This window comes from Desmodus rotundus, chromosome 4, assembly GCF_022682495.2.
Source record: "Desmodus rotundus isolate HL8 chromosome 4, HLdesRot8A.1, whole genome shotgun sequence".
NCBI lineage: Eukaryota > Metazoa > Chordata > Mammalia > Chiroptera > Phyllostomidae > Desmodus > Desmodus rotundus.
In genome coordinates, this window is record NC_071390.1 from 39,696,944 (window position 1) to 39,716,343 (window position 19,400).

The window sequence follows — 19,400 nt, forward strand, 5'->3', positions numbered from 1 at the left end:
AATTCTGTCAGATGATGGATTACTTTGGTATGTTAAAGGTTTTCTTCAGTGTTTGGAGTCCCATTTCCCCTTTAACTAGGGTGAAAGAGCAGAGAAGTTCCTGAGGTCTAAATGGGTTCCGAGCCTTTTCCCTGCCCCAGCGCGCACAAAAGCGGCAGCACCGCACTCGGGTGGAGCCGCTGCACCCCACGCCTGGCGCCGGGCCCCTGCACTGTGGCTGTGAGGTGCTGCCCGCGCACTCTCCTCTCTGACAGACAGTCCAGGGGTTCCAGGATGGGAAGGCGAGGAGGGTAAGAGGGTGAAGCACATTTGGGCATAAGCCACTAGGTGTGTTGAAAGCATAGATTTGGTTTATTGTGTGGAGTTGTGGGAGTGATGGAAACAGGCGGGAATAGCATACCGCCTCCCCTGAGAAAATCGGACAGTGGGGTTGACGGGTAGGGTTGGGTCACCTGTTTAGTGATGAAACTGGCAGAAGTAGGATGAGACGAAGTGACCATGCAGGTGTCACATTTTTATTTGTGTCATCTTGCTGCAGATAAAACCAAAAATAAACCAGCTTAAAATATCTCAAAAAGAGTTCTGCTCTCTGTTAAAAGTTATATTAATGTGCCTGTATCAGTGTTGTTGAATGTTTCGCTTGCCTAACCTTCCTTAAAAACTTCAGATTTAACAGTTTGTGCCAAAAATTATTAGCCATTTCTTTTATTTTAAAAAATATTTTATATATTTATTTGTAGAGAGGGGGGAAAGGAGAGAGGGAGAGAAATATCGATTGGTTGCCTCTTGCACACCCTCCACCGGAGACCTGGCCCACACCGCAGGCATGTGCTCTGACCTGGAATCAAACTAGGACCAGTGACCTTTCAGTTTGTGGGATGTTGCCCAACCCACTGAGCCACACCAGTCAGGGCTAGCCATTACTCCTTTAAAAGTGAGCTTTGTTAAGTTTTGACACACATACTTTCAAAGTCATGTTCCTTTTCTGCCACCGCCTTGCTCTCCCATTACTGTTGGCAGTTTGACGTGGATTTTACAGGACTCTTGTTCTGTGTCTTTCCATTAACATGCATGTCATGTGAACTAATCTTTTTCATTGTCTTTGAAACTTCACACTATTTAGTACTCATATCTGGGTTCTAAGTTTTTTAAAGCTGATAGCGTAGAGAGAGAAGGAGGGAAGGAGAGAGAGCGATTTGGTCCACTTAGTTATGTATGCTTGTGTGTGAGGGGGAGGGGGGGTGGGGGAAACACCAGTTTGTTGTTTTTTCACTTACCTGCGCGCTCACTGGTTGATTCTTCTGTGTGCCCTGACCAGGGATCGAACCCACAACCTTGGCACGTCGGGGTGCTGCTGTAACCTGAGCTGTCCAGCCAGGGCCTGGTTTTTAAGTTTTGTGTTTCAGTCTCTTCATAGAACATATGTCCCTTCCGACCAAGGTGACGTGGTATTTGTGCAGCATCCTGGCAGTGTCTTCCATAAAAACCTTTTCACTGAACTGTGACCTGGCCTCTGGGCACATGCCCACCTCATATTTGGGGTTTTAGGTGTTCTTGTGTCTTCTCAGTCTAGTCTAAGGCACTGAAAGGTATTTAAGAATAGCTCGCTTCCACCGAATAATGCATTATGCGTGCACAGGACATGTAGCCGGTGGTGTCTTTCCTTACTCAGTGGTGGCCTCTTGCTACTGAACCCAGCTGTCTACTGGGCGTTAAAAAATCCCAGAAAGCCAAGTCCTGATTTTTTATTTTTGGCTTTTCACAGAATGAAAATAAAACAATTTCAGAAAGTAAGTAGTATGTAGTAGGAGTCTTAGCTATTTTCTGTGGTAGCCACAAGTAATCCATACTTCCTCGGAACCATGCTTCAGAGAAACCAGAATCCGAAGGTGTTTGCTAAATAGTTCCTTCAGGGCCACTGTCTGTGTTTCATCAAGGTTACCGAAATGGTGAAAAAAAATACTTTGTCTCTAGGTGAGTCAATTCAAAATGTTTAAATACATTCTTTCTGCTTTTAACACTTTCTAGGTACTTTTTTGTTTTAATGGATTTTGGATGTCACAGTATTTTAGGGCCTTTTAAGAACTATTACTTTACAAAGAAAGAAATTGAGGCCCAGAAGACTGAGTTGTGTGAAGTTCTGTGCCAGATTGGGAGCAGAACCAAGAGTAAGGGTGTCTGACTAATTAATAGTCTTGTGCTGTTTTTGCTGGGCCTCACTGGGGCCGACTTGTTTAGTTTTCCTGCTGTGGCTAAGGGGCCTGGTCATTCAAATTTCTCCTCGGCTCTTTCCCTTCAGCGAAGATCCTGGTGTCGCCACGGGCTGCTGCCCCACCCAGTGTTACCGGTATTATGAGAACAAGCTGTACCCAAAGTCTCCCTTCTACCCAGATGTCTCTGATGCCAAGATCCGCATCTTTGACGTGGGCTGGGAAAAGGCAAAAGTGGACGAGTTCCCACTCTGTGGCCACAGGGTGTCAGATGAATACAAGTGGCTCTCCTCCAAAGCCCTGGAGACTTCCCGTATTTGTGTCAATAAATACATAGTAAAAAATTGGCAAGGATGGCTTTCCCATCCGAGTGTGGCTCCACCCAGTCCGTGTCATCCGCATCAACAAGATGTCCTGTGCCTTTGGGAAACCCCTGGGCTCAGTGGCCAGGGTCCACATTGGCCAAGTCAGTATGTCCATCTGCTCCAGGCTGCAGAACAAGGAGCGTGTGATTGAGGCCCTACACAGAGCTAAGTTCAAGTTCCCCCGCTGCCAGAAGATCCCCCTCTCCAAGAAGTGGGGCTTTGCTAAGTTTAATGCAGGTGAATTTGAAGACATGGTGGCTGAAAAGTGGCTCATCCCAGATGGCTGTGGGGTCAAATATATCTCCAATGTTGGTCCCCTGGAAAAATGGTGGGCTCTGCACGCATGAGTCTCCGCTTCCACCTTAACACCCACCAACAAATCCTCCTCCCTGTCAACAACAACGGGTTTCTCCTCTGGCACACGTACCACACTTGCCCCTCAGCCTCTCTGCTTCCCAAGAAGTTGGGGCTTACGCGGTGAAGGTTGACTTCATTCTTACACCCACTTGTAAAAAGCCTAATGTCCATTTTCTCTGGGATCCCTTTTCATTCCTGGGGAGTTGGGATTAAAGTTTCGTTGTTTGAAAAGATGCTAGTGTGAGGCAGTCTGCCATAGATAGGGTGTGCATAACGTAAGACAGGAACTGCAGTACTAGCTAGTTACTGAACATTCTAGACTAGTAGGTTATATATGTAGAATTAGAAATGATCTTTATCATGTTTTTGCCATAATCCCAGTGTAGCCCATTTGGAGACCTCTTCAAGAGCAAGTGGTGTGGCTGTTTACATTTCTTCAGAATTACCTGTTTTGCTTCAGATGGGATTATGTCCTTTTCACGGTCACGGCTGATGCGCAGTGCCATCTAGTGGACAGTGTGGAACTTGTTGGGTCAAAGGTGGTTTGGTGGGCCACAGTTAAAAAATCCTTAGTTGGTCACTAATATTTAAATACTTTGGTAAATAACTATATTTGAGTGGCTTATAGACATGTATAGGCAAAAACCTTTCAGTTTTAATATGCAATCTGAATACAAGCACCAGGTTATTTAATGAACCACCACCTGCTTCCACTAAAGCTAACGGAGGTGGTGCCGCCTTCCCGGAAGGAGTGACTCACCGGGTCAGAGGGCTGGGAGCGGCTTGCTAGGGAGAGGACAGCATAAGGCAACCCATGGAGTCAATCGAGGGGAGAAGTTGTAAGTTTGGTCAGCGTCATGGCAGGACACATAATTTGGGGGAGGCTTGTGCGGATTGTCCTAACCATGTCCTGAAAGTGAGGGCCAGGTTCAGGTTATGATTTTGAGGAATGGAAAATACTTTCTATATGCTTTGCAAGGCCCAGGTGGCTGGGGGGAAGTGATCCCTATGTGCCCTTTATCACGAGCTCCTACTTAGTAAACCTGTATGACCTACCTTGGTCCCATGACCCACACATCCAACACCCAACACCCACCCATCCTTCACCAGCCACCCATCCTTGGTTTTGACCCCAGGGTCAAGGTCTTTTTTTTTTTTTTTAAGATTTTATTTTTAGAGAGAGGGAGAGAAACGTGATGTGTGAGAGTAACAGCGACCAGTTGCCTCTCTCACGCCCTCCAACTGGGAACTCAGCCCACAACCCAGGCATGTGCCTGACTGGGAATCGAACCAGCAACCTGCCGGTCTGCAGGCCGGCACTCAATCCACTGAGCCACACCATCTAGGGCTAGGGCCAAGGTGTTTTTCACAGACCAGACACAGAAAAGCTAGGCTGGTTTACAGAGAGCTGAACAGCTGAAGTCAGTTGTGAAAATCTGAAGTCAAGAAGGGGAACTCACTGTGTGCAGCCAGTGGCCAAGAGCTTGCTAACACTTCGTTTTTGTTTGGACATCACTGCTTTCATTAAAAGCCAGACTGATGTGAGAGCCGAAGTACTTGGTATACTACTCAGTTCCTGTACCTTCCATATGGTTTCAGGGAGTAACTATCAAGGTGTCATAGCTTTTGTAGTAGGAAAAGTCTGAGTCTGAGTCTGCGTGGCAGAGCTGGTAGGATACAGCTTTGTATCTTTGCTATATCCCAATTCGTAGTGCGTAGGGTACTGAATAGCACCAGTTAAATCACTCCTTTTCCTCCCGTGGCTGACAATCCTGATCTGGTCTGGGAGAGCATCTGTGGTAGGTTGGCACCTAGAAATGAACATTCTGAATCCATGTCTATAGTGTGTGTACACACACAGTAAACTGGAGCTGTGAGAGCACGCTTCTGAAGGTCACTGCACTTGCCCAGACATCATTAAACTCATATCCCATCTACCAAAGGGAAGTAACAGGGAACTAGACAATCATTTACATGGGTGCTGCATCCCCAAATGCGCAGTGGGACACAATGTAATTTATTAACCAGAAAAAGGAATTCATATTCAGGTCCAAATGACATTACACTATAATGTGGGGGGTGGGGAGGAAATAAATATTTAACACAAGTCCCCCTTTATAAGCTTTATCTTGACATTTTCTAAATTATCCTACATATTGAATACTGTATTGCTGCCTGGAGGAAATGGGCAATATTCAGACATTTTCATACTTGAGGAGCATCTAAGCTAACAAAAAGGTTGGAGGGAACAAGGTCAGAGGAATTGCACCATCAGGGATCTCCCCAGCCTTCTGAGCCAACAAATGTTTTTAATGATGTAAGGATTATGGTCTTCTTTCCCCAACCCCATTTCACCAAGAATTAGGTCACTAGCAGGGAATTCAGATCATGGAGAGAATACTTTCATGAGATGAGTTTGCTTTGAAAGCCACTGCCAGACAGGCGTGATCTGTCTTAGCTCCAGCTGCTCTGCAGGGGTTGTATGGGTGGTTCATGCAACAGCAAAAGCAAAAACCTCTTAGCAGAAGCCCTGGCTGGTGTGGTTCAGTGGATTGAGTGCTGGCCTGAAAACCAAAGGGTCACTGGTTTGATACCCAGTCTAGGGCACGTGCCTGGGTTGTGGGCTAGGTCCCCAGTCTGGGGCACGTGACAGGCAACCACACATAGATGTTTCTCTCCCTTTCTCTCACCCTTCCCCAATGTCTAAAAATAAATAAATAAAATCTTAAAAAAGAAACCCTTTTGGAAGAAAATCACCCAGGCTTTAGAAAATCACCCAGGCTTTAGACTCTTGGTAGACGTCTAGGGGACCAGCAGGAGGTAGTGTACTCTGGAATTATGTTGGGATTAATTTCACATCATAATTAAATCATATGCAACCTATGAAAGTATTAAGCAAAATATACCATTTTATGAGTTGAGGACAAATTAAAAAAAATACATTAGAAAGTCAAAAACCGAGAACTTTCCAAAACACGTGGTGGTGAGAGGTGGCGGGTGGAGGCCTCCTGACTGCACCCATGAACACACTCCTTCCTGCCTCCCCGGCTCACTGGCTGTGGAAAATGGTGAAAGAAATCAGTGTTTGAGGTCAAACCAATGCCGCCCAGGAAGACCGGAAAAGGGTGATAGGAAACAAGTGGCCTGGAAGTACCACCCCAGTAAGAATCCAAATGGAGACTTTAAACAGATTTCCCAAGCTCAGAAAGTGTTTTCTGATGCAATGAGAATTCTAAGACAAAAGACAAGAAGAAGGTGGAACAGTAAGGACATCTTTGATGATTTTTGGAGAAAGGAAAGGTACAAAACAAATGTGCATGAGCGCTCAGTAACCTTAGATTTATACAATGGTGCAACCAAAAAACTGCAAAAGAATGGGACTTGTAAGTGTGAAGGCCGAGGTGGCAAGGAGCAGTGCACTGCTGTCCCAGTTGCTGAGGTACTGGGACGCAAGTAAGAATTCCTCAGGTAGGACCAGGAACAGTTCAGCAAATCCGGTCCTGTGCATGGAGTGCCAGGGTGAGTCCTGACGATAGATGTGAAAACTCCAATGAAAGGGTGACAGTTCAACAGAGGTTTCTTAAAGTTCACATTGGCAAAGGCATGAAGATGACCAGATGAGATTACCGTTAAGGAGACCAAGAACCAGGACTGGACCCAAGAGCTATCATTGTTTTATTATTTTAAAATTTTTATTTTGGGGGGGGAGAGGGTTAAGGAGAAACATCAATTGCTGCCTCCCATATACAGTCCGACCAGAAATTGAACCCTCAACCAAGGTACGTGTCCTGACTGGGAATCGAACTGGCGACCTTTCAGTGTCCAGGATGCTGCTGCAACCATTGGCCAGGGTGAGAAATCATTGTTTTAAATCAGGCTTACACTGTTTTCACTCTGTGAGATGGCCTTTTTATGTCTATGGATATACTGCTGGTTGAAGCACTGTGTGGCTTCCAAACCAGAATTATCAGCTCTCATCCAGGTCAGTATGCCAAGCATGGGTCTACGTAGCGTGCACCCAGTGAAAGCATGCCAATTTACCGTGGAGCACACGAAAAGGGTCACGTAACCAGTGAATTAAGGCCAACTTGCCTGAGAATGGCTCTCTCCTGATAAACATTCTGTGATGTAAAAACTCCAAGACTAAAAGGAGGAGACTGGTGAAATGGACCAGGTAGAACTAACTGGTGGAATTTGACCCAAGTCAAGAAAGGCAGCACCATCACAATGGAGAAGCACCTGAGGATGACAGCCGCCACCCTAGGGCGGTGGCTCAGACCTCTTACAAGGGTGACACACACTGGCTGGTATTTTATATGCCTTAGTGAATGAGTCAAGGACTATAATGAAAATATGCTCACCACTTGCTACTGTTTTTAAACACTGAACTACAGTAGTGCTTTTAAGTTAAGTGAAGAGTAAACTCCTAGTTAAATTTTTCTTCCTCTGCCTTTATTAGGTCTTACCTTAGTTAATAACTGAGTCCAGCTCTGTACTGTATGGATTGGCTTAGACAGAAAGTGGTTGTATGTATTGAGTTCAGTGTATGAACCTTACTTATTAAGCTTCTGAAAATAAAACTAACTGGCAATCAAAGAACTTAATTTGTAGGGAAGTGTTGATCTAAGTTGTATTAAGTGGGATTGTGATGCTTCTGTTTATTCTATTGCCTCAATTTAGTTGAAAATGGCATGCTGTAGAATTTAGTCTGTGGTAACAGTGACAGAAATAACTTTCTAAACAAGGGGCTTATCATAATACAGTTTTTAGAGGGCTTGCAACACTTTGTTTTTTAAGTATGTCAAAGGCTTATACTTTAAACCATTTAACTTGTGCTCCAAAGTAACTGTAATATAATCTTGGCAGTAGAACAGATTATGAATAGCTTTACTTGTATGTTTAAAAGTCACATTCACAAACTTAAATGTGGATACCAGAATCCAAGTATTCTTTAAATGTATGTATGTCTCCTTAATATACTGATCACAAAGCAAAAAAAAAAAAAAGTTTGAAATTTACAAAGGAAGTTCTTATAATCATTTGAACTATTTATTCATCAGCCTAAATTCCTCCCCCCTAGCCAAAAGAAAAGTTGTCATCCATCCCATTAACCCTTGTGCCGGGGGCAGGAGGGTGGGGCGATAGCCTACATGGAGCCAAAAGATGGTGTATTAACAGATAAAAACTACGTAACCTGCGAGGTTACAGTGTGGGCTTACCACTTTCTCCTTTTCAAGTATGTGCTTCCCAAGTGGGAAGAAAAGGCTGGCGGAGAGTTGACTTGGGAGAACACAATAGTGTACAGACGGTGTGTTGTAGAACTGTGCACAGGAAACTGTAATTTTGTGACTGTCACCCCAATTCATAAAAAAGAAAAAAGGCGGCGGTCCCCTCAATATTCTGCAGTGCCACAGGAGGGCTGCATATTTCCAGTAAAATTCAAATGGTAGGACTGCGTGACCCTCAAACAATCCAGTGATTAACAGCAGTCATCTATTAAAGTCAAGACTCTAAATTAAAGCAACTTGTCAAGGTCACACAGAAAGCAGAAAAACTATATTCCATCCAGACGGACAAACTTCAGGCTCTTCCTGCCACCTGCTTCCCGTCTCCTCCTCCAACCCCCAACAGTTACTGGCAGCTATCTCTGCTGCGAAAACTGGTTTGAAATTGCATACTCTCATAATCGTAGCTTTTAAAATTAATGAGTGGGTTCTGTTTTCAATTAAATGTGTTCACGGATGAAAACGATGGAGCTCCCTGTATTCTTTTCTTTCTAGTTGGGCCAGTAGGAAAAGTAAGCTGAGGCACCTACTTGTTATGGCCCAGTCTGAAGAAAGCTGAAAAGAGCTTGTAAGAATAAAAGACAATGGGGGAAATGTTTCAGCAAAGAACACAATGTCACAAGAAAATGCTGACAGTCACCTTGATTAGGAAGAAGCAAGCCCATTTTTGATAAAGTCCTTTTAATGAAAAATGTAAAACCCCTTTCAACTTCAATGTACAAAGCCATATGTAACACTTGCACTTAACAAATAAAAGCAAGTCAATGTTTTAAAAAAATACATCATTAAATGTATGTATGTATATATTTACACAGCATATTAAGTTTAATATTTAGCTTTAAAAGTTCACATAAATTTTTAGCAAAATGAGACAATTTTAAATAAATTACACCTTTTGAAAATGTTTAATTGTACAGTCGATAGCTTCAACAAAATATTGAAGTGTCTGTATTTAGTATCTGCTTTATATACTTTGTATTTTACAATTTTTACAATTATTTGGCAGTAATTTTCTGATTATGACATGAACGCTGTGCGGTTCAGCAGTTTCCCAAGTGCAGGCGTAGCTGGTGTTCGTGTCCTGTTCTCACAGTAACTGTCTCAATGTAGTGAAAAATATCGGTTATTTTAGTAAACTGTACAAGGTCACATTTACACTTGATCAACAATATAACATAGAATTTCGTTTTTTCCAAAAATAAATACATCATTTTAAATCTGGCATTTTCACAAACATCATATACACTATAATACAAAAACAGCTGTGAAGTGCTGCTTTTTCAATGCTTTAATAACTAACATTTTCTCATAGGAGCTGCGACTGGTGCTATACTGCTGTGGCGTCAGTAACAAGTAATTACTACAAAGAGAATTCCTTGGCACTGATGGTTTCACGAAGCTCAAGTCAGTGTGCATACGCTTATCATCGCTCACGAGTAAGTAATCCTGCTTCGATGGCCTAAAACCAGCAAACTGGAACACACCTAATTCTCTTCCATATCCTCCGTCTCATCTTCATGTGTTTTCAAAGCTCTCACCGTTTCCTTGACTGCATGATATAAGATGTTTTTAACCTGAAAGAGATGTTTTAGAATTATGCTAGATTTCTACTCACTTTAGCTGGAAATGAAGTAATAAATGAAAACTGTTGTATTAAAAAAATTTTTTTAAAGGAAAGTCAAATTCAAGAGAAGTAAGTGTCAGAGTTAAAATATGTTGTTAAACGAAAAGTTAAAATCAGGACCACTAAAAATTATACAATTAGGTGCTTATTGGTGTCAATCTTTGGCCATTACCCTAAGGTGACAAACAAGGCCACGACTGCCTAAGCTGCTGTGCACGTATCATCTCTCTGAACATAAAAACCGGCGACACGGCCGCTCTTACCTGCAGTTTATCATCATAATTGATTTCATCCTTCAAAAGTCTCAGTTCCTGTGTTAAATGAAATGACTGTACAAGATGTTCTGGAGACACAAAGTCTTCAGTTACCTGAACGCAGCTGTGAAAATTCTGTACCTATCCCCAAAGAGAATAAAGTGTAAATTTTAGGAGGTGGGGGTAAAGAAAGGCAAAGTTGCCTATAATAGTAAACACAAAGGACAATTCACCAGAAACTTATAGTATTTTCTCCAAAACATTAAATGCATTTCAAAGCAGAAGACCACACTTTATGGGAAAGTTCTAGCACTGAAAAACTTCATGTAAAGTGACTTTGTAAATTGAGTATTTTTAAATGATGATAAGAATGTTTCCAGGAATCCTTCAGAGGCTGATAAACAGATCCTAAATCATCGATTTTGTTAAGGTGGATTTTTTGGTGTTACTTTAAAAAAAAAAAAAAAAAGGTGCTAATTGGAAAGGATCTGCTTTACTCATCAGCGCAACCGGCCTGGGTGTTTGCTGTCACTCCTTGGGCTGTTAGCTTTGGTCCTTTCGCTGCCAACTTTTGGACCAGAGAGAAAATGAAAGAAAAGGAAATGAAACTGAATTATTTGTGAGGAACTGGGATGAAAACTGTTGCTCTAGACAAATAATATTGACCAGAAGAGTTTTAGAATTAGGCTGGGATGTTGTTTATTTCTGCCTTTCTTTCATGTTACCCAATTAAAGGTATCCTTCAGTTTCCCGGCGGCGTCAGTTCAACTGTTTTTCAATGGCTGCCTCTCTCCCGACTAAACGGGTTTCACAAGAAGCTGGTAAATGTCTGTTATTGATTGAACATGTACCAGCTGACTGCACACACTTCGCTATTTCATAGAACCCAGCACTGCTGTGCGGTCTCACTGGATCTTCATCGGGTGTCTGCAGAACAGATGCTCTGTATTTCGCAGAGCAGGAAACTATGGATAAGAGGTTTGGCTCCTGTTCCAAGATAAATCAGCCAATACATGGCAGGTCAACAGGAATCCAGCTCTGGTGATATCCTCCTGCCTACCGCACGCTTTACAGGCCCACATTAACTCAGGTCATACCAGCATACACAGCCTCCAGATACCCTCTATGCCTTTTGCTTTTTTAAACATGCCCCGGGGGTTAAGTCCTTCAACAGTTTTAGCATGTACATTTTAGCACATCTAGCTAGAGCGTTATAGTTTCTCTCTTCATTGGTATTCTACTTTTGTTTATACACCACTCTCCCGTTTTCCTTCAGCTCATAGACTTTAAGTCAACTATGTTAAATGTGGCAATGTCTACCAAGTCCAAACTCTGGGCCCCCCAGGGAAAGCTTCTGTTGTTTTATTTCCCCCTAAGAACAGGCCATTCTTTCCCGTTTTCTGTGTATGTCGTGTAACTTTTTGTTGGAGACTGGACATTATAACATGGTAAGTGCAAATCTCATTCTCCCCCGCCTCAGGTTCTGCTGCTGTTGATTGTTGAGGGCTACAGCCATCCACTTTGTGGCTTTTTCCAAAGCACTTCACAAGGACTGTATTCCTTGTCAGGTGCGGCCCCTAACGCCTGCTCTGTCATCTCAGCGGTCAGCCAGCGACCTCCGCAAATGCCCCAAATCAGCTGCCCTTCACTCAGCAGTCCCCTGGTTGATGCCAGTCCTGGATTAGACTCCAGAGTTCTGAAAAGTTGGTTCCGTAAGCCTTTGCCAGTTTACGGATGCCTTAAAATAACTTTCGAACAGTGACTTTTATTAGTGCTCACAAGATGCTATTCATGTTTCCTAATGACCTCAACCTGATTTATTAGGCTTAAAGATTTAAGGGTTAGTTTGGAGAGACAAGATTCAGCTTTAAAGGGGAACGCATCTAAACTTCTCATTCCATTAACCCTTCCTTTTGGCCATCTTTCAGTCATTTACGTTTCACTTACTTGATACTGATAGACTGTTTTATTCAAACTTGTCTTAAAGGATCAGTTGTTATTAGAAAATATAACGTTTTCCTGTTCATAGTAAGAAGGTTATTATCTTGATGCTGTGACTGTCGTGTATACACAGCAACTTACTTGCGAGAACTTAAGAATTTAAAGGTTTTGCCAAAGTAGTTTTAGTCACATGAATGAACTCACTATAAATGACCAAACACAATACATTGAAAGTTAAGGGCAATTTTATCACAGAAGGTTTTATGTTAATTTTTAAAAAAACTGCCATTTAAAATCAAGGGTACTATAAATCTCAAGGTACCCGAGATGAGACAACTTAAATCCTGGAGGTCGGGGCCCACCTGCTCCATCTAGGGACATAGGGGTTTCACAGATTTTTCACATTTGCCAACAGATTAAAAATATACTTTCTTTCTTTTCTCGATTCTAGAGAGAGAAGAGAGGAAGAAACAAAGGGAGAGAAACACTGATTGGCTGCCTCCTGCATGCGCCCTGACTGGTACTGAATCTACAACCCAGGCATGTGCCCTGACCAGGAATCAAACCTGCGACCTCCCAGTTGGCAGGAGGCGGCCCTGCCAACTGAGCCGCGCCTGTAGGAGCCAACAGAAGGTTTGTAAAGCCTGCAACTCTAGGGTTAGAATTTAAAGGGAGCTGCATCTGTATACTTTACCCCAGCTTGCCGAGGCATTCATCGGAACACCCCAGCACGGACAGAGCTTCCTGTTTTCTGCTGGGCCTCTCAAAGTGCTCCGTGATGACAAGTCAAAGAACAGAATGTGGCGCCTGTTCCCTTAGTGCTGCTGGCCCTGTCATGCAGTTTCCTTATGATGAAACAGGTTTTTTGTAGGTGTTTTGGGTTTTCGAAGGCACCTATTGATGTGATTTTCAAAGTGTGGTCCCCAGATGGTAGTATCAGTGCCACCTGGGACCTTTTTAGAAATGTAGTATATCGGGTCCCTCTTCACACCCACGGAGTCAGATGTTCTGGGGTCGGGGCCCAGCAATCTGTGTTTTTTACCAAGTCCTCCAGGAAATTCTAGTGTTTGCTAAAGTATGAGAAGTACACTAAAGTGAGAGAAGTACTGACTTCAGAGTGTGGGGTTATTTTAAGGGCCACAAGTAGTCTGTTGCAAGCATTGAAGCCATCAAAGAAAATTTTTCAGGACCTCTAAGGACTAAATAAATTGTAAATAATAATGCATCTCAAATCCAACTCAGTATCGTGAATAGAGTTCTTCCTTTTAATTTCCTCTCCAACCACATCACCACAGCTTGTTGAGTCACTAACCACACCCTTTCAACAGAGGGCAGGTCCCCGTGCTGCCACCGCACGTCACATGTGCGAGCGGGGAGCGCGGCTGAAATTCCCCCGCTGACAACCAGCCAATCTGCGCCGAAGTAAACAGCACGGAGGTTTGTGTCTTGGAACACTCACCTATTTAGTGGTGAGGTTCAGAACAGAATCTGCCAGTCTAACACATACATGCTGCCTCAGTCTCTGTGAGTATAATTATCTTTTTACCTAGATGAAATTTACTCTCTATCATCTAAGGGAAATTTCTACATCTCAGAACACATTTTCCTACGTACTTACGTGTATAGTCACAATTGGGAGTTGAGTCCAACCTAAGTAAACTTTCTGAAATAATAGGAAGAGGCCAAAATTTGCATTTTTCTACAGAGTACTATACACACAAAAATAAATTATATATAATAAAGTCAATAAAAATTATATACATGTGAACAAAGTTATGGAAAGTCACAATTTTGTTTTCATCTGTAATTTGTGTAAAAACAATGCTGTGTGAGAACACATCTTCAGGCCCTCGGGCGTCATGAACATTTAAGTGCACTGCTCTGGGCACGGGAGAAGGCAACGGAAAACCCAGCCCGGAAATTCCTGTCCTCGCGAAGCTTGTATTCCAGTGGGGGGGTTAAAAAACAATCAACAAACTTAAATAAATTATGAAGCATATTGGTAGGTAATGACAACAATGAAGAGAACCAAAGCAGGAACGATGACAGGGAGATGGGGTACATAATTTGCTGGTTTAAACTAGGATGGCAGGGAAGACCTCACCGAGAAGGTGACCTTTGAGAAAAGCATTAAAGAATGCAAAGAAGCAAGTTTTACCAGATATCTGAGAGGAAAAAGAACTTCAGGCAAATGAATTCGTACGTGCAGAGGCCCTGGAGTGTGAACATACTCTGTGTACGTGAAAACGACAGAGGGCAAGGTGACAAGAGATCAGGAGAGGAGCAGTGGGACAGGCGGGCATGGGAATGAGGGGTGTGTGAGTGTGCACGTGGGCGTGTACAAACAGGATACAAGTACAGACTGTTTAGGGCCTTGGGAGGCTTTGAAGCACAGTTAATACGTGAACTAAACCTTTTCTTTCTTTTATTTTTAATTTTTAAAAAAAGATTTCATTTCTTTTTAGAGAGAGGGGAAAGGAGGTAGTAGAAGGAGAGGGAGAGAAACACTGATGCTAGAGAGAATCATCAATCAGTTGCCTCTCCCACCCCCTCAACTGGGGTCCTGGCCCACAACCCAGGCATGTGCCCTGATGGTGAATCAAACCGGCGACGTTCAGGTTCACAGGCCAGTGCTCAATCCACTGAGCCACACCAGCCAGGGCTGAACTAAACTTTTTTACAGGACAACTTTGCTTACGAGAAAGGAGCAGCAGCAGAGAGACATGTACACTCACGGATCTCTGTGGTAACAGTGGCTGCCTCTGGAGGACAGGCACTGGGGGCAGATTTAAGGAAAAGACAAATTTTCACTGTGAACTCTTTTACAATGTTTGAAGTTTTAAAAATCATAGCAATGTATTATACTTTTCAAAAGAAAAAATATTTTTAAAACAATCTTTTCAAAAACAGTACTGGAACAACTGAATATCCATATGCAAAAAATGTGAATCTTGATCTACACTTTGTACTATAAACAAAAATTAATTAAAAATAAACAGACCTAAATGTAAGAATAACAACTATAAAAATTCTAAAAGAAAATGAAAGATCTCTGTGATCTTGGGATAGGAAAAAAAAATTACAAATACAACAATAAAAGTATGATACATAAAAGAAGGAAACTGATCAATGAACTTCATCAAAGTTTAAAAATGGCTCTTTAGAAGACACTGTTAGGACAAGCCACACACAGGGAGAATATACTTGCAAAGTACGTAACAGATAAAGTGCTTGTAAGTAGAATAAGGAACACTCATATCTCAGTGAGAAGAAAACTCAAGTACAAAAACAGACAAAATATTCGAACACACATTTACCAAGATGGTTACAGATGGCAAATAAATGAACATGAACAGATGCTCAACATATTTAGATATTAAGAAATTGTAAATTAAAACCACCATGAGACACGTATGCACACTTATTCAAACACTTAAAACCAAACTGACAATAAGCAGAGGAAATGTAACTCACACATACTGCTTTGGGGAATGGAGAATGGCACCGCCACTTTGGGAAACAGCCTGGCAGTTTCTTATAAATTAATCACGCATTTATCACGCTCAAGGCAATCCCACTGCTCCGTATTTACACAACGGAGGTGAAAACCTATGCTTACACAAATACCTTAAGTGAATGTTTATAGTGCCTTTATTATTGCCCCAAACTGGAAATGGAAATGTTCAATTGGTGAATGAAGAAACAAACAAACAAAACAAACAAAAACTTCGGCACATTTATATAATGAACAACTAGACCCAGAAATAAAAAAGAAACAATTACTGACACACACGATATGGACGGAAACGCAAGTGCATTACGCTGAGTGACCCACAGGCCACATGTTGCACAGTGTAACAATCGTGACACTCTTATACAGGCAGCTCTACAGGGACAGAAAACTGTGAGTGCCTGTAGGAACGTCGAGTGGGGAGAGAAGCTGACTAAAAAGGTGCAGGAGGCGGTTTCTCGGACTGATGGAACTGTTCTATATTTTAATTGTGTTGTCACCTATCTGTCAAAACTTACTGAACTGTACTCTCAAATAAGGGTACAGGGGGGTTTACTACAAACAAATTGTTCCAAAAAAAAAAAAAAGAAAAAGAAAAAAGAAAACCAACCTGCATCATCCATGCAACACCGAGAAAATGGATAGTGGATAAATTGAATATGTGAGTAAGAATTTGTATTATCAAAGAATTATTCCTATTTATAAAAAGATTTACTGTATTGTTCTCTTAAATAGGCCACTTCTTGGAGAGCATTTTCCATTTAGATAGAGATTCGCCATTTTCTGATAAGCAGCAAGTCAAAAAAATTATATGTGGGGTAAATCACAATTAAACCTGAATCATAAATGATCCAACATGCCCAAGCTAATCATGTAAGTCCATGGGAAAATAAAAAAAAATTTAATATAGTACATTTATTTATTAATATGTTTAATACATTTCCCCAGGAAGTTAATATAGAGAAAAAGCTGGTATGTATTTATTATGCTGTTTATATTCTGCTATTATAAATGCTATTTGAGAAATAGAATGATAAATCTAACCCTAAACCTGACATCTTAAAAACTAAGCAACTATTACAACTTAAAGAATTTTTGTGCTATTGTAATAGTGTCACAAATGCTAAACAGGCAGTAATTGCAGATACAGTTATAGAAAGTGTGGGAAACTTCCCTTGCTAAAAGTACACACAACATACATCTCAATTGCCAGGTACTAGGAAGAGTTATGGAATAAACTTTGAGGCAAACTAGCTTTTTGGGTCCTTGGGTTTCCTCTGTACGCTCTGTTACTGCCTGGCCTAGGTTGGTCTGTAGTAGCTCCGGTTAGTTCTAGGAATCTATTGGATGCTTTTAATTCCAGCCTCCACACTCACCATCTAATTGTACCGTTCTTCCAGGTGTTACAGAGTCAAGCCACGGAAACAAAGATTTGGTGTTTTAGTTTTCAAGTTTTCTGGATCAACATTTATAAAAATTATATAGCATTTTTCTTTGGATGTTATTGCTCTGTTGGCAAACTCAAGAAAGGTAGGAGGTACCCTGAAAGCCTGGGCTTTGAAATGGTCTAGTCAATAATTCATTCTACTCATACTTAGCGTGTTAGAAAACGTACGATTTCTAACTCTTAATACACCCCCCCACATGGAAAATTTTCAACTACGGAGAACTGAATATATAACACAGTAGTCTGCACTTAATGTTGTCAATAGGTTCTATGATTTTAAGCAAAACCATATGTAATGAAGCCAATTTTACCAGAGGCTAACTGATACAAATAAGAGTTAAATTCCTATGGCATAATAAAACATCACTCAAGGACCTGCTATATCTTTCCCCCCGTAAAAGTCTTAAAAATTAGATTTCAATCCACTAAATCAGAGACAATGCAAAACCGGAAATATGACCGATGTTCAAACAAGTTACAAGTTTTTATGTACCTGATGAAGAGCTCCGGCTGGTAAGATGATGGCATCACCGAGGAACTGAATGAGAGTGCAGGTTCTGACACCGTATTCCTCAAACAGTCTGTGGCGGAGCTTTTTATTCACATACCAACTTTGATCACGTATTGGATCATGTTCTGGTAGAACTTCAAGGCCTTGTTCTTTTGAAATCTGAAACATAGGTTAAAATGAAAATATATGTTCCAATTTAACTAAGGGAAATGGTAAGTCCTGTTCTGTTAAATTTCAATTTTCTTTACAAGTCTTCTGTTCTCAGAATATTATGTAGGGATTGACATTAAGTTAGAGAAAATAACTGCACACTGATATGCTGTTAATAAAGTGAATCATAGTCCCTTCTCATCCCTCCTCCCACTGTGAAGTTTATATCCATTTGGTTCCTTCCTTGTAATTGTTTCAAGAGTAATGCAGAGCCCTGGCTGGTGTGACTCAGCATCATCCCCGAAACAGAAGGGTTGTGGGTTCATTCCAAGGTCAGGGTACATGGGAGAGATACCCAATCTATGTTTCTCTCTCACATCGATGTTTCTTTCCCTTTCTCCTTACCCCTCTCTCTAAAAATCAATAAGCATGTCCCCAGGTGAGGATGGAGGAAAAAAAAAAAAAGTATAATGCAGACATGAGGAAAAGTTTAGTTTAGTACCTTTCCCCCAAAAGTCGAACCATGCACATGTATGCACTTCATAAATATTTCTTGATCCTGCTGTTTTTTAAGGTAGGTATACCTTGTAAGATAAATACCTTGATAGTAAACCTCTGACCCTTGACAAATCAATTTCAAAGGACCCTTTACTATCCACTGAATAATCATTTGCTTTAAAGAGCATGATTTGTAATATTTTAAATTAAAATACTGGTAGGTACTCTGGGATAAGATCACAGGGACCATATAAGAAGAAAAGCAGCAATGATGGCTCCTTAAAAGAAATCCCTATAATTACAAAATTTACAAAATATTTGAACAAAGGGTTTAATTATTTCAGATGATTGTGAACATTCATGAATGTGAAAAACTAAATTAAAGGTATGATTACTCAAATTCCACTCTATTCAAATAAGTATCAGAGCAATCAGATATGATAGAACAGTATTCCCCAGGTAAACAGCAAACAATATCAATAAAAAAATAAAATAAAGATCCTACATTGTTTAGATATTTCTATGATACATTCATTTTTACATCCCACTTCCCATTCACTACTTTTCACCAAGGGTAACTAACATCTGACTCATCCACAGATTAGTTTAGTTTAGTTTTTTTTTTTAAGATTTAATTAATTTATTTTTAGAGAGGGGAAGGGAGGGAAAAAGAGAGGGGGAGAAACATCAGTGTGTGGTTGTCTCTTGCACACCCCCTACTGAGGACCTGGCCTGCAACCCAGGCATGTGCCCTGACTGGGAATTGAACCGGTGACCCTTTGATTCCCAGGCCAGCACTCAATCCACTGAGTCACACCAGCCAGGGCTGAAGCCACACCATCAAAAATTATTTAATGGTCTTATATTGAATGCAAAATGAAGTTATAAATTAAGACTTAGTCCTTGCTCAAGGTGAAGAGATAAACTATTTGCAACCTAAATTATACCTTTTGAAGAAATTCCCTTATCTTATCAACGTCTTTCCCAGCATAAATATGCCACAGAGCACCAGGTATTTCACTTGAGTCCTTCAATCGCTTTCTTAAAATGTCATCCAAATCTTCTTCTTCAAATTTCTTGAGTATTCCTGAAACACAAGAGAGCATTTTCTTTTTTAAAAATAAACTGATTTATTTGACAGAGACATTGATTTGTTGTTCCACTTATTTATGCATTCATTTAGTTGCTTCTTGTATGTGCCCTGACTGGGGATCGAGCTCACAACCTTGGTGTATAGGGATAACGCT

General features: G+C 41.3%; 1 protein-coding gene and 2 pseudogenes across 5 annotated transcripts in view; 2 read left to right on the plus strand and 1 right to left on the minus strand.

Annotated features, from left to right (window-relative positions):
* The first annotated feature begins 2,186 nt into the window (after window positions 1-2,186).
* On the plus strand, window positions 2,187-4,046 carry LOC112305505 (large ribosomal subunit protein uL16-like; annotated as a pseudogene).
* Window positions 4,047-4,128: 82 nt separating this feature from the next.
* Window positions 4,129-8,776, plus strand: LOC112305320 (dnaJ homolog subfamily A member 1-like; annotated as a pseudogene).
* A 105-nt stretch (window positions 8,777-8,881) lies between these two features.
* The window catches only part of JMJD1C (jumonji domain containing 1C), a 249,118-nt gene continuing 238,599 nt past the window's right edge, over window positions 8,882-19,400 (minus strand). For all 5 annotated transcript variants that reach the window (XM_024561194.4, XM_045195974.3, XM_071221226.1 and 2 more), the window contains 4 exons: window positions 19,101-19,240; window positions 17,488-17,664; window positions 10,105-10,236; window positions 8,882-9,791 (listed from right to left, as the gene is read on the minus strand). In XM_024561194.4, the coding sequence (XP_024416962.2) occupies window positions 9,702-9,791; window positions 10,105-10,236; window positions 17,488-17,664; window positions 19,101-19,240 (539 nt within the window). In that variant the 3' untranslated portion in view covers window positions 8,882-9,701. The remainder of the gene's footprint in view (window positions 9,792-10,104; window positions 10,237-17,487; window positions 17,665-19,100; window positions 19,241-19,400) is intronic.